The following is a 26,601-nucleotide window of genomic DNA, read 5'->3' as shown; positions in this document are numbered from 1 at the left end:
TGGGCATCTTATAAATCTCTAGATTGGGCAGTACCTGTGCGGGTGTATAAATGAGGATGAGATCAGACACCCTGTGTTTACAGAGAAACCGAAAAACTAAGGATTCCTTTCAATTCACATATCTGGGAGAGAGAAGGCTTGGTAACTTAATTTCTCTAATTCCTAGACTTCTTACTTGCCTGCTGCTTGTTTTATAATAGATATCATCTCATTCTTTGCTTTGCTGGCAAAGGTCACAAGTCCCAAACACCGAGGTCTGCACAGTCAAAGTGTTCAGGGGAGCAAGAAGAGTCATACAGCCTTTTCATACCCAACCATGCATGCTCTCTTTTCCAATCCCAGTTTTGCTCTCTTTGCAACAGGGGGACAGCTTAGGACATACCATGGGGCTGTAATTTTATCCTTCATGCAAATTTACCTGTGAGAAACATCCACACATAAGTGTAGAGATTTCAGGTCTGCTTCTTTCTCCTTGTGACCTGGAAGGATATGATATCATAAAATAAAAGAGTTTCAGTCAGGATTCTTACTCCTTACATTTTAGTACCTGAATTGGCTCTGAAAAGCCAATGGGAAGACCAGATTCTTCTCTATTACCTGCTATGGAAGATCACTTCAGTACTTCCAGAACTAATCTCAGTTGGTCTCCTTTGCATGCTGAGGTGCTATTTTAGGGGCTGAAAAAGGAGGAGGCTGTGTTCAGAATACAACCACAGTAGTGTTAATGAGGATGAGAACAAGGACATGAGGAGATTGCATAGAGACACCAAGGAACAGTGTGACACACAGTTTGAGTATTCCCTGTGTGTCTAGTACTGGACCTGCAATGAGTTCCAGTGAAAACTGGTCTTTTCAAAAAGTGATGAAGAAAACTGCAGAAAGTCAGAAACCCAGATGCCTAATCCAAAGGGTAACTAACTGTTATTTTTATCAAATCTCTATTTTTGTTGGCAGCTAATAATTATACTACAAAGGCAGAACTGAAAGCATGTGTAGAATTTTTTTTTTTTTCTCCTGAAACAACCTTAATATCACTATATTCATGGAAAATACATTTGCTTCACCCAGTAGAGCACAGTGCAAAGACATTCTCAAGTTAACTGTCTAAAAGGGAATGGGTACCAAACCAGTACAGCTGCTCTAACGTGACACTAATGCTTTGCCCAGCCTAGTGCTGCAATCTAGACATGGATCTTGGCCTGAATCCTACAACGCTTCCACGTAGCGTATTTCCAAGAAAACCTGTCATAAGCTGACTGCCGTTCTTGTACTTGTTAAACTGCAGCCCAGATGAGCATGTTAATATGTATTTCAGCTTTCTGCAAAGCCTGAACTAGTCCCTCCAAGCTTGTCTTGCCCATTTCTGACTCACAGTGCAGAGAAATCTGCTCAGTAGCAGTCACGTTTCTCTATCTGAAAGAAAGGAATTCAATACAACCTCAAAACATCCCTCATATGAATTTGTGCACTAACACAGATTTTCCCCAAATATTCACAACTTTTCCTTTAGGCAAATGGTTGCATGAATCAAAAGAGGTCCTTAGGGTGAATCTTTCAGAGGAATGACTGAATGGATTTCCTACCACAAATTAGCCTTTCTTATTCATGCAAGTGTTAGTATTTTCATTAAAACAATTACTCAGGCCATTAAATCATGCCTACCTGTGAAAAGAGAATTCACAAAGCAATCAGCTGTGCATTTTCATGAAATAGAAATTCCTTTTACATATGAGTACCCTTCACAATCTGACCTTCTACACTTCCCATTAATGGTAAACTGGATGGACCTGGCAGACAAATGCTTTAAAGGGTGACTCTTTCATTTCTTCATCTGTTAGAGTCATGTTTCTAAACACCACTAAAAGCACCTTGGAGAATGTCTGCTTTGGCATCACTGCAAAATTTATGGCTATTTTTTTTAGCAGATACAGAATATAATGTGAAAAGATATTTCATTGCTGTAATCTCAGTGAGTCATTTCCTTTTGTTTCCTTCTTCCTGCCATGAAAGTATACTTTGTCTGAAGATGTAATAAGTGAATACAAAGAACACTAAAATTCTTCAAGGCAGGGGAATAAGACACATATTCATGTACAGAAGTATCAGAAGCAGAGGAACTTCTAACAAAAATGTCCACAAAATCCTAGCTGTAGCATGGCTCGGGAACATGAGCAATCCTTTGATTTGATTTCTCACTTCTTGCTCCAGCCATGGAGCAGTAAAACAAGTTCAACTCAGCTGCTCGCTATTGAGCTGCCAAGGGATTAAACACTAAGCCAGGATGACATTATCTCCAACTATAAGTCATAAAATAATTACCAAGATCATTAAGTTTGTTTGTAGGGTTTTCATGCCAAAACTCACTATTGTTTCCTTAGTGCATGGGAAGAGCAGCACACAGCAAAAAACAGCGGTGACGTGCAGAGGTTAATGTATCTCACGCAGGCCCCTGCCCCATCAGTCTCATATCCACTTTTCATCTCCTGCAGTTTTGCTTTCCTTGTTAACAAGCCCGTCTTTCTACTTGCCAATATATGAATCATCTCATCTCTTCTAAACTAACAGCACACATATATCTAGCACTTTTTGAACAGAAGAAATTCAAGAGTACTTCTGATGACTGAGAGACATTCACTAAGTGTGTATGTGCAATTGCTCCTCAGTTCGATATGGGTTTCTTATAGTACATTTTCCTATTTCCTGCTACACACAGATTCCAGCAGATTCCAGACAATTTTATGGAAAACAGAATAAGCTAATGCGGAATTCTTTTGTACATATGAAATATTTACCACTTCTGCTGTTGAAATACGAGGCTCAGCTAAGAAAAGATGGTAGCTTTAGCCAAGGAAGGAATTACACCATGCTCAGTGGAAACAGAGAAAGCTGAGCAAAGCACAGCCTTGTACAAAGTCCTTACACAGACTGTATGTGCCACAGAAAACCCATATAACTCTGTAGCTAAGAGCGTGTGGACTTTCAGGGCGGACTGTGATTCCTAATGACCACATCTGACATCACTTTGATACCGTGACTCTGTATCAAACACATTGTAGTATGGGAAGTTTGGATCAGAAAACACACACCCAGGCATGCACAGACACGTTTGCACATACCCATACTCACAAGAGCACTCATTCACTGTTCTTTAAAATCTGAATTTACTTAACCCAGTTCTACAGAAAAGATGTAACTTGTAAGATGTAAGATTGTTGAGTTTGCATTTGCAAGGAGTGAACAGCAATCACAAAGCAGCAATCTTTCTTTGCCAAAGGGGAGGGAGAACCTCCTGGTGTTTAAGTAGCAGCACTGACGAGTTGCAGCATCCATAATAAGGGCACAGACTGTCACAGAGTGATTTTTCTCAGTTTTCCCTTGTTCCTTTTCTTGCCATTACTGTCCTTGTAACTTCTTGTTATCTCTTCTGTCTTTTCACTGTTTAGCATATGCTGTATATGTGCATTTCTTCCTATTGATTACAAACTAAAAACAATCCCTCCCTCTTGCCAAGGTTGAATTTCTGCAGTGATTAGTAGCTGACTGCTTATGTGTAGCTCTGGAGCCTCAAGCGTCTTCCTGTCCTGCTACAGAACTCGCCTGCTCTCCTCCTGTGGGAACAACATTCTTTGTGGCTCTTTATCTTTTACAATAGGTCTTTAATTAGCTACAGAAGACTAGAAAATGCTTGATCATATGCAGAAGTGTACAGGGTGGGTTTGCTGGACCCTTCTAGTCTAAACAACAATGACGTAGTTGCCTGTGACAACAGAAAGTTATGCTCTTGTGGTCCCTTCCCTTGCCATAAATACACCATGTGCCTCTATAAGTAAACTTTACCTATAGTTTCTCCAGAAGCAGGATATTTTCATGACACTTATCTATGACCCTGATGGATGGAGCTTGGTAGTTGAGATTGACCTGCTTCCCCAGAGCACATCTGCACCAGACAGTGGCAAACAAGACACTGTATGAAGCTGCTATTAGGAACTGACAAAAATGTGCTGAAAAAGTTTGTCAAACTTCCTCTATTGCATTTGCACATCTCTTTGAATAAATAGCTAATGGCTAGTTAATGGTCCAGTAACTGAAAGAATAAAAAGCCCATCTTTAAAGGCTCTTTAGACAAGAAAATATCTCGAGTCAGATGAAGGTTTGAGGCAGTGCTGTTAATGTCCTTTCTAGATCTCTGAAACACTTTATCAGTCTAAGCCTATCGATGTGTCTCTGCTTCCACCATTAAACAGGCAGATAAATCAACATTTTGTTTTTACGTTTTCCCCTGAGCTGCAGAGATTGCTGTTGATGTTGCTGAAGTGATTTAGTGGAACAAAACATTAGCAAAAATTATTCTGTGCTCTCAGATTTATCTTTTCTTCCTGAGAGCAGAACAACTTCCAGGTATTAATAGGGGATTCAGCTTGCATGTCATAGGATAATGAACAGCAATAAACACTATGGGAAAAGTGACATGCTACCTTTGCAGATGGTGTGTGATATGCATGAATAATCCTAAAAGCCAGGAGTTCATATCCTTTATCTCACTATCTTTTTACTAACTTCACTGTTGTGAGTAGCGCACTTTCACCTCTCAATCGGCTGAGTCAGCAGTTAGTCATACATGAGATATACTCTATTAAAAACTGACTTAACCTGTCATTTTAGTAGGTGCGCATTTCTACATGCCACAGTATTATCTGGAAATCAGTAAAACGAAATCCAGACTCAAACCTTTAGAAAGGAAGGTATGTGGAGGGCTTTACTGAAAATATTAGCTTGAAGATTTCTCCATCAGTGGCCAGAACTCAAGCCAGCCAGTTTCTTTGGCGCAGCTCACTTTGTGGTCTAATAATTGGAGAACTGTCAATGGAGGAAACTGACGCCTGATGGCAACTCGGTTTAGCCAGGGCCCACCTTTGGAGGTGTGTATTTCCCTCCACTGACTATAGGAGCCACACACCAAATATAAACACTTTAATAAAGTTTAGGTTAAAGAAATATAGCCCACTTTTTTCATACACATATATTCACAGAGAAAATGAAAGAAAACGAGAATCTTACAACATAAAACATGTGAAGCATTTACATCTCCAGCTGAAGTCCAAGTTTTCTCTTCCACCAACATTATGTCAGCTATACCAAACACTGTAACTAAGTTGCATAATATGCCTGAGCATAAAGAATTTGCCTTGGAATGGTTTCTTTAATCTAGCTCTGAAAAAACTCCTGTTTTCCCCACAAAATGTGCAATACATTTGAGCTTCAGTTATTTCAAAAATATATTTTCCTTGGAATTCACTACTTATGGTTTTATTTTCCTACTGAAATACAATTTCAGTTTGAAAATTACCTCATTATTAGCAATTTCTAGGGTGATTGCTGAGAGTTTTCAGTAGCTTCTTAAGAAAAATAATAGCATAGGGTTGTAACAGTGCTAGGAATAAACAGTACCTTTATTAGACTGCTCACATATCTGAAAAAAGCAGAGAAGCTTTTGGCATAAAATCTCTTTACTGTATCTTGCCTTGCATCTTGATCAGACCTTGTGTTCCTCAATTGTACTTTTAAAGGAGGGAACAAGAAGCTCTCAGCAGTTACTCTGCAAATGGATAGTAATGAGGCTGTTTGCAAAGTGAAACTATGTTTCCAGGAGGAAGTAAAATCCTGATAAACTGAACTCCAAGCAGAGCTCTTCCTTCAGAATAACTGAAGGTCATATTTACTGAGCACTATTTTTCTGATGACCTAATGAAGTGACCTTATGCCTGAAAGCTTGTGCACATCTTCCACCTATAGACTAGCTTAATAAAAAGCACTGCCTGTTTTACAGGCTTGAAATTTCTTGAATCACAGATACAGTGGTACTAGTACTAAATAATAGTATTGTATTACAAGTAATTAAATCTATGTGAGCCCACCTGATTTGGGAGTGTCTTCACATCCAGTCAATTAAGAAATAAGAGCCAGAGGGTCTGTTTCATGGTTCATTTGGTTCTGATCTCTAAGGGCAAACTATCTAACTAAATTATTCAGAGCACTGTCTGGAAACACCTCTCTAATCCTCAAGTCCCCACAGAGAGGATGTTTTAACCAACATCCTTTAATATCTTAGAACTGAATCTATTCATATTTCCTTCAGGCTGATGGACACAAAGTATTACTCGGTATTCAACATTTCCTTAGCCATTAGCTACCATACACAATCTCAGGGTGGAATTAGCACATCATGGAATGCTGCCTCCAAGCCAGAATGATTCATGCCCATGTGACATAACGGAGCCCTTTTCTTAGTCCAAAATTGAATTTTGGCAAAATTAAAACACAGCTTCAACCTCTTTCATCTGCACCCCAGATGTACTGAGAAGAGAGGGGTATTGCAAGGCATCGGTTCCCAGCACTGAGGTTAAATGAGAATGTCCCTCACCCAGAAGTCCAAATAGGACACAGGGAACTCATAAACCCAGGACTAACAGAAAGTCCCAACAAAACCTTCAGCTGTGAAAGCTATGTTAATATCCAGCAAGGGGCAGGTAACTCACCAGCCAACTCATTTTTTCTTCAGACCAAAACATTTCAAGAGATACCAAAGACCAGCTCAGAAGTTATAGCTCCTGCTCCCAGGCTTTTGTGTTGTCACCCTAAGAGTGGCCATAATTCTTCATAATGGGAACGGGCTCCCCTTGATTCTGTTTGCAAAATAGCTAACTGGCCTAAGGGAGGAGTTAGGCAGTTTAAAGTCATGGTTTAATTTCTTTTGTAATTGCAAGTTGATTGCTAGTATAAATTACCTTGCATGCATTTTGCCTCTTGTGCCAGCTGTTTCCTAAAGTGGATAATCTTAAATTAAAAGAATGGTATCACTTGAAAGGCATTGCTGTGTTGGAATCTCACAAATCATTCATTTCAATTATCAACCTAGCAGACTTATTAAAAAAAAGAAAAACACCTCGGATGCTTTTTCATTAATGTTTGATTTATTGTAAATTTGAACTAGTGTAACCTTAAGCAAAATACATATAAAGATTACAAAACATTTATGTGTTTTCTGCCTTCCATCTCTCAAAATCCAAATCCTTTTAGAAATCAGAATTCTCCTTTTAATTCCTTATATTTTGTTAAAACAATAAGAGTGATTTCATCATTTCCTTGATGAAGGTTTGTAACTTAGCATCTAGTTCATTGTCCCAAGTCCTAAAGACCACACATATGCCCAAAAGATACACAAGCAAGAGGACAACACACACCTGAAAATGTAAAGCATGATGCTCAAGGCAAGAGTTTCCCACGACAGGCAACTGGGGAGCTCTGTGTTCAGCCAGGCCAAACATAATGACAAGCTCAATGAATTCTTATAAACTTTCAAACCTTTCTTAGTTTATTTTGCCAGCATCCACATTACTTTTCTCCTGGCCTGTTCTCTACAACAGCCTTCACAGCAGCCACAGCAGCCTGAGCAGACAGCTTGTAAGAGACACCTGTTTGCAGGTACATTGCAGAGAGCTTGTATGAGTTGCTATTACACAGTATCACAGTATGCTAGAGATTGGAAGGGACCTCGAAAGATCATCTAGTCTAATCCCCCTGCCGGAGCAGGAGCACCTAGATAATGTTAATTGCTTAGCATTCCAGCTGTGAGCCTTTCTGTTGCAAATATTGGTGATATTCATCTCATTTTACTGAAGATACACAAACTGTAGGTGTATTTTAGCTAGTTACTTTCTATTATTATGGTCAGCAGAAAAAACACTGCTACAGTTCAGCTGAGCTACCCTAGTACCAGTTTTGAGATGAACCCTAGAAATGCCCATCCTCTTTTGTTAAGACAGAAGCTAGGGATAACTAACTCATATGCAGATACCCACATGAAAATCCATGCAATTACGCCTGGGGAAACATTTTTGTCTCTGACTAGTGCAAATACTGTTGTGGTCTATGGCATGTGTGAATATTTCCTACACAATCAACTTTCTAACCTGAGAGAGAAACTATCGAGCTGAAAGGAAAATCTGTAGAGATAGATAGGAAAATTACATTTGTAGAAGACTAATCAGTCTCACTGATTTCTTGCAGGAAAAGAAGCAATACTGCATGCAGAATCATAGAATCACAGAATAGTTAGGATTGGAAAGGACTTTAAGACCACCTAATTCCAACCTCCCTGACCCAAACACATCCAGAAACAATGGTGCAGAGGTTAAAAGTGACTACTTGCCTCTGTGAAAACTGATATTTTAAGCCTGTTCATTATTTATTGATCCTGGAGAGGTACAATCTAGTGACACCTCACTCTGAGCTTTCACTTTGCTAACTTTTAAACTGCCAAATTTGACATCACTTCTGCCTACCAGGTGTGAAAATAGATGTGTTATGCAGAGATAGAAACAGAATTGGATGCATCAGGTCTCCATTACTTGGTCTGTATGTTTGGCCAAGCAGGAATAAGTCACTTTGACCTCAACAAACCATATCTAGCTAAAAATAAAATAAAATGAAAATATACATGCATTCTCAGTATCCTTTGTGATACTGCTCAGGATAAGGCGTCACAAATGCAGATGAGCCCCTAGACAAACACACAATATCCTGTTATACTATTATCAAGGCTCTTCCTTACAGTGCTTTAAAAAGACATTGCCCAGGATATGTAACAGGAAGGAGTAGGGGGCATAAAAAAAACCTGTCTTTTATCAGTTACATAAATAAATGTCTTGTTTTTCAGTCTTCAATCAGAAGTTCAGAGTTTTTGCAGCACCATCTAGTGAGAGTAAGGAGGTTTTACCCAACTTCTCAGAAACTTCAGCCTGTTCCCTCTTTCCATTTGCATTTATTTTTAATCATGGTCTCAGTATAGTCTATTGGCTGGAAGTCTTTGGGGCCAACAAGCTGTTGAAGAAGCTGTCTTTGGTGCACACAATAGTCCCTTTTATAGTTCTTTCCGAACCACACGAAATCCCACAGCTTTGTAAACTGCTGAGCTGAAAAACTGCAGAGCTTTCATCAAGCCCTGTTATTAATGAACTGCCTGCTAGCTAGTGGGTTGTGCCTCTGATCTGTACCTTGTTTGGAAGAATGCAGTCTGCAAGCAAAGAACAGATGAGTGTTTTATCGGATGTGAAGGATGCTCTCAGATGGAGGCATACCTGTCATCATTCCTACCAGGAAGCGTTACTGAGGATGTTTTCTATAAGACTACATCTATATACTCAGCACTGTGCCTGACACAATCAAGACTCTATGCAAAATATCCTTCCTGGCCGAAAGAAGTTGCTGGCAAACAAAACTCAGTCTGATTCCAAGCCAGTTAAAATGACATCTTTTCCTAGGCTGCTCAGTGACTTAAAAGTTTCCCAGTGCGTAATTAGGATGAGAACTGCTTTGCTTTCCTCATCTGCCCATCCCTGGTTAAAAATCCTGGGATATTTTTCAACCATCTGAGCCAATGTGTGGAGTCAGAAGCATTCTTAAAACAATCTTTTAGCTCAATGTGAAAAATTTTGCCAAATAAGAAAATAAGAACATTCTGATTTCTTTCATGTCACCAAGGCCTGTATATCAAAATGTACTGACTCCAAAAATAAGAAAGTTTTCCAAATGAAAGTAACTCATCTGCTTCTAACAGCACAAAAACAATGTCATTGTTGGAAAAGATGGTCCCACTGTAGGAAAATGGAAACAAAATTACTTAATTCAATTCACTATATAAAAGCTCTGATATTATTTTATGTTCTTATCCATATCTGCTACTAAAGCACTCTTAAATCTACATTCTTTCATCTCGTATCTGAAGCTGGAGGAGTTTGTCCTCTACTTACACAATGGCATCTTCTCCTCTGATAGGATTTCTTCAGTGAGCTGACAGAGGTGGGCTGCCTGCACCATGGCTCCATAGGTTTGTCTTCTGCTGAATAGCTGAGCATCTCTCCTGTTCTCATAAATGTCAGTGCAGTTGCATCTTCATTGCTGAGCTGCTGCAAGCTGGAGCACAAAGCACTACTGATTTATCTTTAAGTTATTTTTAATTATCCTTTCATTTCCTTGATAACTTCTTTTATAGAATGACCCTTGGATAACTGCTTTGGATAAGGATAGTTTATTTCATGAAGTGCAAACAGTGGAGTACATTCAAAGATGTTGCTCAAAGGAGACAAAGTTTGTTTGTTTGAAAACTCACATAGTTTTCAGTTAACAGCATGGGTAGACCCATGTCCCTCATAGTGGTGCTGGTCAGTGAGAATCAGAACACGACCCAGCAGTGTGCACTTGCAGCCAGCTGTGTCCTGGGCTGCATGAAATGGAACATGACCAGAAGGTCAAAGGAGGTGATCCTGCCCTGTCCTGGGTTCAGCAGTAGCAGTCATTTTTCTCCTTCTTAGTATCTGGTGCAGTGCCATGTTTTTGACTTTTGGCCTGGGAACAGCGCTGATAACACTGATGTGTTTGGTTACTGCTCAGATGTTTAGACAGACCAAGGACTTTGTGAGTCTCATGCTCTGCCAGGGAGGAGGGGAAGCCGGGAGGAAGCAGACACAGGACACCTGACCCAAACTAGCCAAAGAGGTATTCCATACCACAGCATGTCATGCCCAGGAGGTAACTGGGAGTTACCCGGAAGGGCTGGGACTGCAGGGTTGGATGAGGTATCGGTCGGTGCTCAGTCGGTCAGGGTGGGGTGAGTTATAGGTCAGCGGGTAGTGAGGTGTTGTATTCTCTTCCCTTGTTATTTCCTTTATCATTGTTATTATTGGTTGTATCAGTAGTGGTTTGTGTTATACCTTAGTTACTAAACTGTTCTTATCTCAACCTATGGGAGTTCCATTCTTTTGATTCTCCTCCCCATCCCTCTGGGAGCAGGGGGAGGGCAAGAAGGGGGGTGGGGGGAGAGAGAGAGACTGTGTGGCTAACTTGACGGCAGTTTAAACCTCAACATGCCCCTCTACTCTCCTCTCATGAGACCTCACCTGGAGTATTGTGTACAGTTCTGGTATCCTCAAGATAAAAAGGACATGGAACTGTTGGAACAAGTCCAGAGGAGGGCCACGAGGATGATCAGGGGACTGGAGCACCTCCCATATGAAGACAGGCTGAGAAAATTGGGGCTGTTCAGCCTGGAGAAGAGAAGGCTGCGTGGAGACCTCATAGCAGCTTTCCAGTATCTGAAGGGGGCCTATAGGGATGCTGGGGAGGGACTTTTCATCAGGATGGTAGTACAGGGGGTGATGGATTCAAACTTAAACAAGGGAAGTTCACTCTCAAACTGAAATGTAACTTCAAAAAAAATCTGTGTCTTAGGATATGGTCTGACATAATCTCTGAGAAAATCCCTTATCAATACACCAAAATTACTCTTTTTACTCTGTAACATAAAATCCTTCTTTATAATGACATTACTTTCTTGCCTGTGAGCATCTTATTTTTATTATTATTATTACATCACATTTTCTGAAAACATGACTTTTTGGCAGCAGTTCTACAGGATCTAGAATATGTTAATAAATATCAGTTAAAATGCCTTAGCAATTTCATATGTAATCAGTGGTCATCTTAATTGCTACCACCAACGGGCTCATCAGTAGGCTTTGGCTCACTACACTTATAACTTAATCCATCATTATTTTGTTAAATGATTTCATTCTCTCCATCTGAAGGACTGTGATTTATTTTCCTCTATCAGCAGACACAAAAAATTAATGTTTCAAGCTACAAGTTGTGGTTGACTTCAAACATATTGTCCTACAAAAGTCTTTCCTTCATATTTGTAGAGTGGGAACAGCCTCACATAAGGCAACATATACATGAGCTTCAAGCTAACTATACATGAGATTACCTACTTTGCTTTCTGGACTTACCTGCAAAGTCCAAGGCAAATGCTTTGCTCTATTGAAATGATAAATGTTCTATCAGAACTGAAAAGCTGCTAAACATGTCACACAGGGAGGACTCTTTCCTGAGAAATGCTGGTATTCCTGATCCTCACATAACTTGCACTGGGGCAGTCATGACTTGAAGCTATGCACTTCATGCAACCAGTCTGTAGTTTGCCTTGCTTACCTGCAGATCCTTTGGTATCAGAATTCACAGGCTCTCAGCACACCTCAGGAGCTGGCCTGTAGAACACTGAAGTGAATAAATTGGCTGATATAACTGGGTTGCTGTGTTAACAGCTTCTACAATGTATATAAGTGTTATGAATAATGAAATAAGACACTGGCAATGACAACGCATTATTGAAGAGATGTTAAGTGCTGCACTATGATTTCATTTTAATGCTGCTCCTGGATGAGAGAGCTTTCATGCCTGTACATGAAGAGGAGGAGAGAGAGAAGGAAAGCTGCTTAATATTCTTCTTGACAACCTGTATTGTGAATTTATCCACTTGTTTAATATACAGCATGTTATTTCGAGGACTGGACATTTTGGGGAGTATTATGCTGCTCTTAATTTTTGTGAACTCAGAGGTCTTGTGGGGTACACAGTATTACAACTAGATGCCAACAGTGAAGAACAAGAGCAAAAAGTCTCTTACACATTCCTGGATTACCTAGACCTAGCTTGTAATCCTGCAAACCAAGGCTGTTCATCACCATGGTTGACACAGGAGAGTTGCTAAAGTACAGGAGAGGGTAAGGATAAGAATAGGCAGCATCCTGGCTTAAACCAGGATGATACTATAATCCAGAAGAGACCATAGGTTGGTGTAAAGTCTCTTCCAACCTTGCCCTAAGACAAGAAGAATGTTGGGAAAGAAATGTACTTCAAATCTAACACTTGAGGCTTCTGCACTAAAAAACAACTGTCCCTTTTACTGACCTTAGTGGGAGTATTTCAAAATAAGGTAACACTGCAGGAATAAAGGTGGAAGTGTTTGGCCTCAGTGTTTTATAGAAGCTGAATAAATCTATTGCAAGAAATCCAGCGTATGTGGAGGTTGAAGTGGCGGAAGATATTACATCCTTATACAATATTTCTTATGCTCAAGCACAGCATAGGCACAGATGCAGAGAAAGAGATTTATTCCAGCAATGACAGTGGAACTACTTGTGTAACCAAAGACACTGGGGAATGAAATCACCTTTATTGCGCATCAATAGCCAAAAAAAACCCTTTTGCTTCCTGCCTATAAAGCTGTTCACCTTTGATGTTGCAGTAAGTGACCAATAAATCACATGGTAAATGCAATATTCTCCTACATTTTTAATATTTCTTCATTCCCTGCATGAATGAAAAAAAAACACAACAGCTCTCCAGAGTTTACCAGTTGGAAGTGCTGCAATATTGATTTCACAGAAGGTCACAGATACTGTTTGTGTTTTTTTATAGCTACTCCCCAAACAAGATATAGGACCAAAGCAGCTCATGCTGAGAACCTCAGACCAGAAAAGAATTATCAGAAAGCAGTAAAATTGAAGTAAAATAGATGGGATTCAAAACTTCCTGCAACATAGGGAGAAGTGAAAAGGTATATTAGGAAATCACCGAGGACTTCATAGCTACTTCTCCATCATCCTCCGAGTGAATCCTCTATTCAAATGCATTCCAGACCGTTGGCCTCAAAACTGCTGTTCATGGATCTGACCGTTTAAATTTACTTACCTTATGACAGCCTAATTTCACCAAATGATGTTGAGTCTCAGTTAGAAGCAAACCTCTTCCTTTAAAATGAAAATGTGAAAGGTAGCAGTTGTGCATAAGGGGGGGGGGGGGGGCGGGAATGGATTATTGGAAAATTCATCTCTATCCAGAGCAAAAAAAAAGCAAGAACTACAGTAATCTAACACTTACAAATGTATCTCATGCAGTAAAGTGAAAGAGTTAAATTATCTAAGGGTTTTTCTTCCAAATTCATAAATGAGACAGATAGGGACCTCTCAGCTTACCTGTTGGCACTTGAATTGGATTCTCTAAAATGTCAGATATCTGTGCCTGCCAAAGGGATGAAAAATGTTATCTGCAGCTTTGATAATAACATTCTGTATTTCTTTTTCTTTCTTTCTTTTCCACAGCTCCATTCAACCCTCCCAATGATGCTGACAGTATGGTCAAATTTGATGCCTTTGGAGATGGTATTGGACGTTACAATGTGTTCAATTTCCAATACACTGGAGGCAGATACTCCTATGTGAAGGTTGGTCATTGGGCAGAAACTTTGTCACTTGAAGTTGACAATATCCACTGGTCCAGGAGCTCTGTCCCTGTCTCCCAGTGCAGTGACCCCTGTGCTCCAAATGAGATGAAGAATATGCAACCAGGAGATGTCTGCTGCTGGATTTGTATTCCCTGTGAAACCTACGAGTACCTGGCTGATGAATTCACTTGTGCAGACTGTGGGCCCGGAAAATGGCCCACAGCTGACTTGACTGGCTGTTACGACCTACCAGAAGACTACATCAAGTGGGAAGATGCTTGGGCAATAGGTCCTGTGACAATTGCATGCCTGGGCTTTATTTGTACTTTTATGGTCATTGCAGTGTTCATCAAGCACAACAATACCCCCCTGGTCAAAGCCTCTGGCCGTGAACTGTGCTACATATTGCTCTTTGGGGTCTTCTTGTCTTACAGCATGACTTTCTTCTTCATAGCCAAGCCTTCTCCAGCTATCTGCACCCTGCGTCGTTTGGGGCTAGGAAGCTCCTTTGCTGTCTGCTACTCTGCCCTTCTGACAAAGACAAACTGCATAGCCAGAATATTTGATGGTGTAAAGAACGGTGCTCAAAGGCCTAAATTCATCAGCCCCAGCTCTCAGGTCTTCATCTGCCTGAGTCTCATTTTGGTACAGATTGTAGTAGTGTCCGTGTGGCTTATCTTGGAGGCCCCTGGCACCAGGCGGTACACTCTTCCTGAGAAGAGAGAGACTGTCATATTGAAATGCAATGTCAGAGATTCCAGTATGTTAATCTCCTTAACATATGATGTAATCCTCGTAGTCTTATGCACGGTATATGCCTTCAAAACAAGGAAATGTCCAGAGAACTTCAACGAAGCCAAGTTTATTGGTTTTACAATGTACACAACGTGCATCATTTGGCTGGCCTTTCTCCCCATATTTTATGTGACATCCAGTGACTACAGAGTAAGTCTTTGGATCTCTGTTTCCATAAATCATGTGCAGCACTTGAGAGGATTGTGTTGGCATTCACTAAAAGCTTCTTTTGTTTCTTTTTTCTCCTGGATCCCTTGCAAACAAGGCATGCTAATGTCCACCTAAGGACACTACCAAGTTCTAGTTTATTTCTAAGATGGTCTCATTTCAAACTGAGCACGTACAGTCATAGGTGGAAGGGATTAGTGCTAACAGTCTGATCATGATAGAGGTATCGGGTATAGAGTATGGATTAAGTATTCGTATTGGCACATCAGCATGTGAAGTCACAATCCTAACAAAAAAAAAACTATTAGATCATGAGCTAGAATGAGTCACAATGAGTTATTTGGTAGAGGTGGGCTTTAAATTAAAAGCCGAACTAACTAGTTTCCTTCTGTAAAAGAATCTGCCACTCAAACATGATATTTTCTTCCAAATGAAAAAGAATTTCAAAATTTCCTATTAAACAGGGTTGGTTAAAAAATAAAAATCCAACAAATATTATGTTTGAATACAGAAATTTTTATTCTTTCTATACTTTGCAGGGGATAAAACACACACCTCACTGAGCAGAAAATATTGGTCACCTTCACCAAACAACTTAAAAAAAATTCAATTGTTTAAATTGTCACACAATGTTTCAAAGATTCAAGTTAAAAAAAATCCAATATTTTTTGACAGAAGGAAATTGTCTCAGAAAAAAATTCAGATCTGCTCCACTGGAAGTCTCACAGTTATTATCAAGTGAGAAGTGACTGCTGGACTTGGTCCTTACAGCAGTTTGCAGTGAATTAATTCAACTTTCACCCAGAAGAAAGGTAGATTAGTTTAGGGTCGTATTATTACCAGTAGTATGTACATGAAGTAGCGTGTAAAACTGTGGAGCTAATAACGTCTCTTAACATACTTTTGGCATGACAACCCTGGAACAGTATTTTAGTACTATTTTTCACAGCTTAGGAAAGGTACTGAGATCCTGGAGAAAACAAGGATAGATAACAAACGACGCAGTAAGACATGCAAAGTGACAGTAAAAGAGCTAAATATATTCAGTCTAGACAAGAGTAAACCCAGGGAGATGTGATCACAGACTATAAATAATTTCAAGGCAACAAAAGAGAGAAAGGGATTATTCAGTCTCAGGAGAAGTTAGAATGACGAGCAATGGATTGAAGCTAATGAAGGAAAAGTTTAAGGAAGGCACTGGGGAACAGCTCTGGACACCCAAAGTAATCAGGAAGATGGACACGGAGGGTAATATCAATGCAGACAGTCACATGAGTGGGCAGCGTTAATGCTCAAGAGGAACACGACAACATTTAGAGCCTTATCTCCTGAGTGGGATTTTCAAGACTGACTGGGGTTAAACCACAACAGCCCTCTGCGTCACACAGCATGAGGCACAGAGGTGATTGAGATGAATACAGACCTGACCAGAGCATGTAAAACCAAATCTGCTATAAGGGATTAACCCCAGCTGGCATTGAAGTACCACACAGCTAGCTGCTTGATCACTCCCCACACTGGGATGGGGATGACAACCAGAAAAAGGTAAAAGCTTATCCTGAAATAAGAACAGTTTAATAATTGTGATAAACTAAAATACAGTAATTATTGTGATTAAAAGGGAGATAACAAAAAGAGAAAGAGACACAAAACTCAAGAAAAACACAGGTGATTCACATTGTGATTGTTCACCACACACTGACTGATGACCAGCCACTTACCAAGCAGCAATCGCCCCCCTCCCCAGCCAACTCTCCCCAGTTTATATGCTGAGAATGACACCATATGGTATGGAATATACCTTTGTCCAGTCTGGGTCAGCTGTCCTGGCTGTGTCCTTTCTCAGCCTCTTGTGTACCCACAGCCTCCTTGCTGGCAGGTCATGAGAAAAGTCCTTGACTTAGTGTAAGCAACAACTAAAACATTGGTGCATTATCAACATTATTCTCACATTAAATCCAAACCACAGAACCATACCAGCTACTATAAAGAAAATTAACTCTATCCGAGACAAAAACAGGACACTTCATCAGTTCCCCAGTTCCCTGTTTTAGGAAGTTGACCTCACTGTGCTCCTGCATTGCCTCTGCTGTGCTGTGTTGTCCCTCCATTAGGTATCAGGATAGCTGAACTGCCCCAGGAAGATGAGGGCCTCCAGACGTGAGACTTCTTCCAGCTGCCTGAAAAATACCTCTTCTATTTCTTCCTGATCATATCGTCTGCAGCAGACACCCACTACAGAGCTGTTCACTTAGATTTGCCCTCTAATCCTGATGCATAATACATCAGCTGGCTCAAGACCCATTGATAGCCAGAGCTCCATTCACTGCATTACTCTCCCACACAGAGTGCAACTCCCTCTCCTGTTAGGGGATTGCACCTTATGTGCAGTACCAAGGTACTGACCTATGCTGTAACTGCAGCTCTGTAAGTAAAACAGGAGCCATCTGCCTGCTGCCACAAGTCACACACTTCCAGCCTTCATCACTGTGGGACTCTCTATTTCCAAGCTCAACAAATACTGATTAGTTCTTCTCTAGTACAGACCAGGCTCTTATACCTGCAGAGTGTCAAAGATCCATTCTGCCTTTTTCTCATTGTGTCTGATGCTTCAAAATCTGCTAACCTCTTCCCATAGCTCCTTAACTCGACAACAGAAATCCTCCACATCTCCTGCAAAAACAAGTCCCCCAGTCTCCCTTAGGCATTTCCGAAAGCACAGAGATGCAGAGCTGCATCCTCCCTCAAGAGTTTAGTCTGATAATTCTGATATGCTAGGGATAGTTGCCCTTGCTGGCACTGGGAACTGCCCTGTGATATCGTCCTTGCTCTGCACACAAACACAGCCTTCAGCAAAGTTTATAGCCCTCATCTGTACACATTTCTTCATGCTGCTGAAGTATTAGATGCCCAGCACCTGCAATAGGAGTGGACAACCTTACCTTAGCAAGAGTCAGCTCACACAACAGCTCCAAGCTGGTCAAAAACAGCTGATTGAGCTCCTTAGGAGCTGGAGGAGGTTGCTAAAAGTCACAGCCTCCTGTAGCAGTCCTCTACCAGCAATAATAGGGCATCCTGGTGTTCCTTGAAGTGTTCCCAGGAGTCCTCCAGTGGTCCCAGAAGATCTAGAGGAGCCCAAAGCACAGGCCAGAAATGGCTCTGCAAACTGTTGCATTTGGTGTTTGACTCTTAGCTGCATGACAAAAAATGAAGGAGGGATCATGGAAAAGATGGGTTTCTCTGTTGCCATTGACTTTCATGCAGATTCACACTGGTTTCAGAATCAAAGATACAACGAACCTGATATGATTAAATAAGCACGCATGACATAAATTCACAGCAGTCCAAATATCTAGCATGTTTAAGGGAATTTTCAACTTGATTACCTTAGACAAAATCTTAAGTCAGTGAGGCCAGGTTACGCATTGAACCACTGAAGTGACCTGGGTTAAAAGGAACCCTGTGGGATGGGGCTATTTTTTAACCCAAATCATTTCATTGATTGAGTGTATAATTATGTCAGCACAGCTGAGCTGCTTCATGCAACACGCACCCCAACAGAGCAGAATGGGGAGGAAGAATTTGCTGGTAAAGAGAACCTACCTAGAAACTACTACCTTTATTTATTCTTGCTTTGTAAGAGAACTGCCAGTCTTGTACCTGTAGAGTGTCCAGTTCAATACCTAACACAGATTGCTGCAGAGCCTGTGGGCAAAATGCAGAGGAGTGGTGGAGAACATGCAGCTGGAAGCATAAGGTGTTCCTTTCTTGTGTTTTCCCTGTAGGGTTTTCCATGTTCACTCACCCTCTGAAACCTGAGTACCTTTTCATAGTGCTTGTCACATCTACCTTTCGTAAAGAGTGATTATTATATGACCACATTAATTACACTCACTGCTGACAAAGCACTTGGTACCCAATATATATATAAACCAACAAAGTCCATTTCCTACTCTACTTTTCATTTTGCACAATTACTTCTGACAAGGAGATAGGAGAAGCATTCCCATGGAAAAAGGATAATCTCCAAGGACTGCAGGATTGTAACTAAGGAAAAATGAGCCATGGATATATAATCATTCACATCAAGCTGCAGAGTTTAAAAGCAGTTTAATTCAACATCTTAATTAAGGAATCTGCTTGGAAGAAAAGAATATAAACTGAAAAAGAGTCAGTAAAATGGCACCTAGTTATACCATTGAACAGTAAGGAAGAAAGATAGTGCTAGCAAAGTTACTGACAAATGCCCCATGGCAACTACTCTAAAAGCCCTATAGCCTTACAAACAATTCATTTCTGAGCCCAAGAAACATCTGTTCAAAGTCAGGGCATCTTTAGGACCCAGTCTGACAAACGTCACCAGATCTTATTCCAAATCGCACCTATATTCCCGCAAAGAATTGTTCAAGTTCTCTGATTAGGATTGAGGCTGGAGACTAAATTTGTTTTCAAATGGATACTTTGCATGAGACATTAAATGTAAACCCACATAAAACACTATATGTGCAAGCTGGTTTCCTCTGCAGCCGGAATGTTTTTGCTCAGATAGGTGCTGCAGAGGATTTCTTGTTCAATTTAGAAATCAAGGACATGAGACATGAGAGAAAGAGAGCAAAACCATCCTTTCTGTACTAAAATGAGGGAGAACACAGTCAATCTTGCATTGTTATGCAGAGACATGAGCACCGTCAGCACCATGCACCTCACTCATATGATCCTAGGGTTGCAGAAGATAAGGATGAGCCAGATGTTCAGACCAGCCTGTCCCAGTGCAAACCCCCAGGGCCTGTGTTTCCTACTGTTCTATGATAATGCTTCTAATATTCTGCATTCCAGAGCCTTTCATACTGAAACACTGCTTTGCACCCACTCTCTCCTAGGTGCAAACCACCACTATGTGCATCTCTGTGAGTCTGAGCGGCTTTGTTGTGCTGGGCTGCTTGTTTGCGCCCAAGGTGCACATCATTCTCTTCCAGCCCCAGAAGAATGTGGTCACTCACAGGCTCCATCTCAACAGATTCAGTGTCAGTGGGACCGGGACCACTTACTCTCAGTGTAAGTAACCTTTCTATAAGGATGTGGGTTTGGATAAAGACAGGGTGGATTTATTACCAGTCACAGAAAGACCTGGATAGGCTGAACTATGCACCCTGTGGAAGCACTACTCCGCTTGTGTCTGGAGAGAAAATCCCATCTCTGTCCTATGGGAATTGGCTCAGAGCCTGCCCTGAAGCTCACTGAAGTCAACACAAAGCTTTCGGGGGGATCGGTCTCCAGCCTGCACAGAGCAGGCTGCCTGTAGCTCGCTGTCACTCGCAGCAGAGACAGGAACAGATTGCCCTGGAGTATTCCTGTCAAAGTGACACGCTGGCAGGACCTGGGTCACAATGCAGCATGCTCTCAATGGCTCTTATTGCCTGCATTATAAGGAAAGGCTCCAAGCCTGCAGCAAATGCATGCAAGGAATGTCATAAGCTGTACCTGTATGCAGAATGTGAGCAATACCTTTTGTTAAATGCCACTGCCTTGAGAAGCAATCAGTTGTCTGTTGGAAGAATAGCTCATCTGCTCTGCTCCTCCTTTCCTCCATCTTCAATCTCTTCATCCCAAGCAGATTCACATCTGTGATTCTGTTTTGAGGCTGTTACTCCTCTTCTGGGTGAATTGCTCAGAGACTTTTTTGGATAAAAAATAGAAATAGGTTACCTGTATGTTTGTTGTTCTTTTTCCTTGTGAAGCTTAACTAGTCAAGGATGGGAGCACACAGCATCTTGTTCACAGAGTTCTGTGGACAGCATGTTTGACCTGGAAAAGCTAATTGAAAAAGGATACTACAACTATAACAATGCAAGGACTAAGAAACAGAGGAAAGGGGGGACACAGAGCAAGGCACCTTCAGATTTCAGACAGAACATGGAAGGAACTTGGGACCCTGCTGTCTATCACATTGTCAGGGATAAGGAGGTAAAGGGATCACAGCTACCTCTGGCTCTCCCAGTCCAAACTATATTGCGTATGAATGTCCAGGGTCCCTTAACAACAGAGCAGCCACGTGTCTCTACACGTCCTCCATTTCACTAGTCAGGACAGCATCCAGCCCAGACATCAGAAACTGAAATCTCCTTGATATTTTGGGGAACTTAAACCAAGAGAGATCAGATGGCACTAAGTGCCCAGAGCGCTGAGCACCCCCAAAAGAACAATAGATTCCCAATAGCCTTTAGAAGTTTGTTCCCTTGACAAAACTGTAAATCACATGAGCTTATTTTCATCCCAAATGAATTTTGTACAAGTGGTCTTTTCAAGGTTTTTTGCTGTCTCATAATATGGAATAAGCTCAGCTAGAAATAATTTCTATTTATAGATACTTTTATACAGGATTACATTTTGGAATTAAGGGGGTTTTATTATAATAGCTGGATAATACATGTGTGTGTACACGCATGCATCCAACTGAAAGGCAACCTGTGTGCACATTTTTGCATTAAAAGACTGCTTTTTCAGGTTTATGAATAGCTTTAAGACATTAAAGAAAGCATAAAAATCCAGGCTTACAATCTTCTGCTACTTCATTGTTTAAAAAGGTGGCTGCAGTCTTTTACTGCTTGCACCTAGCTGCATAAGGGCTGCTCATCTTTCTTGGTCTTTCTGAACCATGGCAAGACATGGACCTGGAAGTAGGACTAATAAGTCCACCACTTACAGTGGAAAAAGCCCTGTAGTTGCCATCTGGGATGATTATTTGGGAAAACAACACTGAGAATTCACTGTCTATCAGAGTACAAATATTTTTAAGAAGGAATTTTTTTCCCTATTCCATACCATCTATTTGTAAATTCTTTTAAATAAATTTTCTTTTTCTTTCTTTTTCTTAGCTGTTTAGTCATTTATAAACCTCCAAAAAATGGTTGTCATCCATATCGATTCTAATCTATGCCATAAATGTTCCTCTTCTCAGTCCTGGGGTTGTCAGCTTGTTTTTATTTTGGTATTGATGGTGTTTTCATCATTCAGAAACTGCTTAATATGAAATTGACCAAAATTAGCTTCAGGGCATTTTGGTAACAGCAACATCCAAAAATCTAATTCTTGCTCATAGAAGAATTATGTCACAGAAGACAGGAGTACCCAATTTGCTTGAAGGGGCAATGTGTTTCTTAACTCCATGGATTCCCACCTCCAGTGCATCTCAGGGCTGTCATTACCTCTTCATCAGTCATTAATGCCACAACCATAGTGGGTTCATGAACAGCAAGTGATTCATAGGCAGTTTTTAACACAGTTCCTTGAACAGTGAAAACTGGTCAACCGCTATGAAAAAAGGTAAGTGACACCCATGATGCTCTTGGGTAGGGTTACGCGTTAGCTCTAAGTGTATATCGCAACTACATTCTTAAACTGAGCAGTGCTTAGGGGAGCCAGAGTCAGTGGTCAGCCACATAAGCTGCAGTGTGGTAGTAGTCATGAGAGCTAAACTGTGCACCTCATGTAGTCATCTGAATACAGCTCCTCTTCTTTGCTATGTGCTCTGTAGGAGCACGTAGTGAGGTGAATACTTGACTGCTAAGTGAGGAAGTGGTTTAGAGGCACTGAGCGTTGATCATTTTGACAGCTGAAGTCTAGACTACAAACGAATACAGATTTAAGCTGAAGAGAGGCAGAATATATGTGTACCTGGGTATATGACATGTTTTGAAATGTATACATCCATACACATTAATTTGAATCTGAAAATTCATGTTTGGAGGAGTGCTGCATGAGTTCTACTTCCCCTGCAGAGTTTCCCCCACTGGGATGTTCCCCAGTTTTCCTCTGGCTTGTTTTATGGGCTTGGAAGAGGTATTTCCATAAGGTAGGAGGTCAGCACTCATAAAACTTCCCAGAGAGCTCAGTACTGATTTAAGCACATACATGATTCAGGCTGAGTTTTACTGCCAAAAGATGTCATTCATCCAAGTTAAATCCACATGGAGAGTTGCACATAGATTTGAGCTCCTCCAGGGGTCAGAAAAAGAACAGAATCTTCTGTTGTAGTCAGAATGGTAAATTTTGTCTCTCAAAATTTATTTTCCCAGCCCTTGTTCCAAACTAGCCCTGATACATGGCTTTTATACATGATTATCTCACAGTTGTTGGACTGTGAGCACAAGTAGAGAAGTGGCACACAGTGGGTTTGAATTTGCCTGTTCCTGACTATGTAGGCATGATGCAAGGTGCCCATGGCAATGCTGGGCTCTTGCATTTTACCTCTGTTTCTTTGCCTTGGATTATCTAATCAAAATGAGAGATAGCCAGGAAAGAAGAGATCAGAAGAATGAATTCCAGCCAAATCAAGACTTATGGTCATATCATACATTTGTCGTTGGCCTCAACACAAGGCAAAATTGATGTGAAGTGTCTCTAGCAGATATAACAATATTTCAGGAAACCCCTTGGCTGTTGCTATAAGACACAATATGAAACTCAGAATCTTGACATCCTCTCCAACCCTAACTATTCTATGATTCTATGATTTGTACTGTCTCAGGGAGAGCTGGACACTCAGTGTGAACATTTTACTCCACACAGCAGAGTTAACTGTCTCTCTGCACTACAAGAGAGCTGCGTGCTGTGAAGGAAGGCTGGGAATTCAAAAGCCAAGGCCACTTGCTCCTCCCGTATCACCATACTTCTCTGTCCAACTTGAGCACCCTCCTGACCCAGTCTATGGCAGTATTTGAGCTATTCCTGCTTTTCAATGTGTTGAACTTCAAAAAAACCCTGAAGCTAAAAAATTGTGGGTGGGTGACTGATGTTCACAGAAACAAAATGCCTTTGCCTGTAGTCACACTGCAGCAGAACAGGGATTTGAATCAGGTTTCCTAAGTAACAATGATTTTTCTATTTGTCAACAATAAGTAGAAATCAAACTATGAACAATAATAAAAATTATATAATATGGCACACATCAATATGTTGCCATATTATAGCCAATTAAAAACTGAATAAAAAAACTGATAGTTCATTTTCACAAAATCATAGATGCCCTGTGACCTTTTACCAACAAAGACTGCTTTCAGGCATGTGACTCACAATACATGTCCAGGTTGTGAGAGATCAATCTGTATCAACCTGATACAGAGCGGGGTCTCATTCTTAGCTCTCCTATTATCAGGAATATGTCCTGCCCTATGAGTAGCAGGTTAGTCCAATAGGTGCCTCTATATTCCTTTTGTTAAAGCAGTTCTGTTTTCCATTAAATATTTATTCAGTCAATGAAAGGATTAGAAATAGTTGCTGATTTGAAGAAATAATGCTTTGTTCTAAAAATGATGCTGAGCATCTTTAAAGAACCAGTCTGCAACAGAGTGTAGCCACTTTTGGAAGACTGAGCATGCCCTTGTCAGCTGCATAAATTGCTTTTTACACTGGATGATTGAGTTTACCAAGTCAGTGCTTGCTGGGTGTTTTCTTTGATGAAGGCATCACATTTCTCTGGGTCACTGTTATCATTAACCTAATGTATCTTTCAAAAAACAGCTTTATGGTGCCATGAGCAGAGATGTCACAGAGTATCTGAAAATACATTCTTGATGCTTAGTGGATAATTTTAACAAAGATGGACAAACCAACTCCCTTTTAAATTAAAGTCCACAAGGTTTTAGCAGTATGGTAATATATCCTTCAGTCAAAATACAAATACATTTAGGAACAGATTCTGATACTCAGCTTCAATTGCTTTATCCCTGAAGCTGTGATAACCTGTGGTATAAAATATTAGGCAATGTCGACAAGGATATCAGAATCTGGGCCTCACATGTGGATGCGCATTGAGTCCCGATCCAGAGATCCTAGAAATGGAGGGTGTTGTGGCCAGAAAATATTCTGGGATTAGGTGAGCAATAATCTCGCTTTCAAATCCAGTTATTCAAAAATCTCTTCACTTCATCTAACATGGATTTATAATTCTTGTATTCTAAATTAAAAATTAGATTAACACACAGTCCTAATATGCAGAGGCAGATCCTCTCCTGGATGTAAAAATACATACATTTTATTTCAGAAATGTCCACTGCAGCTATAGGAAAGTGCAAAGGATCAGACCTTAGCATTTGTTGTTAATAAAACAAAAAATCCAGAAGTTCACTTTACTCTACAGGGACACCTCAGCACCGCTTTAGCTATGTTAGTACACACTACCATGCAAAGTGCTACAAAGTGAGACCCAGCGGTGCAGTATCATCAAATGAAAATTCATATATTCAATTCAGACACTTCTTGGAGAAACTTAGTCACCCAAAGGGCTCTCAATGGTCAGCAAAGAGAAATCAGGTTCCTCCAGAGGATGCTGAACTGTCTTGTACCTCCAGCAGCTCCACTGCTGACACCATCATCTTGGTTAAATTGGGTGAGATGCTCCAAAGCAACTAAGTTCTTACCCTATGTCTTGTAATTTATTGCTGTCCTGAAGTTACCTGATTTTTCCCGCTCTTTCTCTTTCAGCATCTGCTAGTATGTACGTACCGACTGTCTGCAATGGAAGGGAAGTTCTGGACTCCACCACTTCATCTCTGTGATTGTGACTTGTGGTTCAGTTCTTGAGGTTTTAGACTGTTAGGCAAAATTTTGCACATGTTGTGCACTTTGGAAAACACCAGAAAACAGAAGAAATCAAAACAAAATTAGTACCTTTTTTTAGAAACAGTGTAATAAATTATTTTTGAGGATTGTACAGTATATAGTGATGTTCTGGAACTTTTTAGACTGATTTTAGCCTTTTTGTTGTTAACGGTCATAAGGGACATGTAAATAACCATGGTTCACAATGTGCATAGTCCTACAGTAAGGGAGTGATTTGTTGCAAGCACAGTTGCAATGTTAGGTGAATTCTTTCCTACAAAATTTTTTTGTAGCTCCTTGTTGTAATTAACTTAGACTGCATTTCTATGTTGTATATTACAGTTACCTTACGTGTAACAGATTGGTTTTCTCAGCACAAAACAGCAGTATTAATGTAAAAGCACCAATAATAAAAAGATAAAAGTTTTTCAGCATGGTTTCATTTTTGTTTCTTCCTCCCTCAAGGTTATTGCCTTTCTGTAGACACCAGGACAGGAAAAAGAGATAAAACATATGCAGTACTAGCATGGGTACACACATGTCTGTGTATGGGTCCATGCCTGTGTTACTAAATCCGTATCACGTATGTTCTTACAATGAATGCTTTGTCAGGGTATAAATTCCTTCTCCTTAAGAAAAATGTACACTATTAAACACCTTAAGTGTTCATTTTGTTATTAAAATGTGGGGTAATTTTCAGAAGTGAAAATGTCTGATTGCATCTCAGTGAGATACTGGCAAAACGTTTTTGATCGCCGTTTCACTGATTTGTCATGACTTAATGCTGTCATGCACACAGTAGATTGGTATCATATAAAAAACAAAGAGGTTTTAGATTAGGTTACCAAAGTGACGGAAAAAAATCTGTCAGAAAATTACCTGAGACTGTTTTATACCTCCAGCCAAAACAAAGCTGTTCA

The 26,601-nt window shown here is 40.4% G+C and overlaps 1 protein-coding gene across 3 annotated transcripts in view; it reads left to right on the top strand.

The window, feature by feature from the left end:
- Window positions 1-26,112, top strand: part of GRM3 (glutamate metabotropic receptor 3) — a 103,913-nt gene extending 77,801 nt beyond the window's left edge. For all 3 annotated transcript variants that reach the window (XM_061467278.1, XM_061467280.1, XM_061467279.1), the window contains exons 4-6: window positions 13,998-15,064; window positions 19,963-20,137; window positions 25,565-26,112. In XM_061467278.1, coding sequence (XP_061323262.1) covers window positions 13,998-15,064; window positions 19,963-20,137; window positions 25,565-25,638 — 1,316 coding nt within the window. In that variant the 3' untranslated portion in view covers window positions 25,639-26,112. The remainder of the gene's footprint in view (window positions 1-13,997; window positions 15,065-19,962; window positions 20,138-25,564) is intronic.
- The last annotated feature ends 489 nt before the right edge of the window (window positions 26,113-26,601 follow it).

Source organism: Pezoporus flaviventris, unplaced genomic scaffold (assembly GCF_033815535.1).
Source record: "Pezoporus flaviventris isolate CSIRO_AGI_PZ_B2104156 unplaced genomic scaffold, CSIRO_AGI_Pfla_v1 ptg000045l, whole genome shotgun sequence".
In the NCBI taxonomy this organism is placed as follows: domain Eukaryota; kingdom Metazoa; phylum Chordata; class Aves; order Psittaciformes; family Psittacidae; genus Pezoporus; species Pezoporus flaviventris.
The sequence above is the reverse complement of the archived record's forward strand: the minus strand, read 5'-3'. Positions and strand labels throughout refer to the sequence as shown.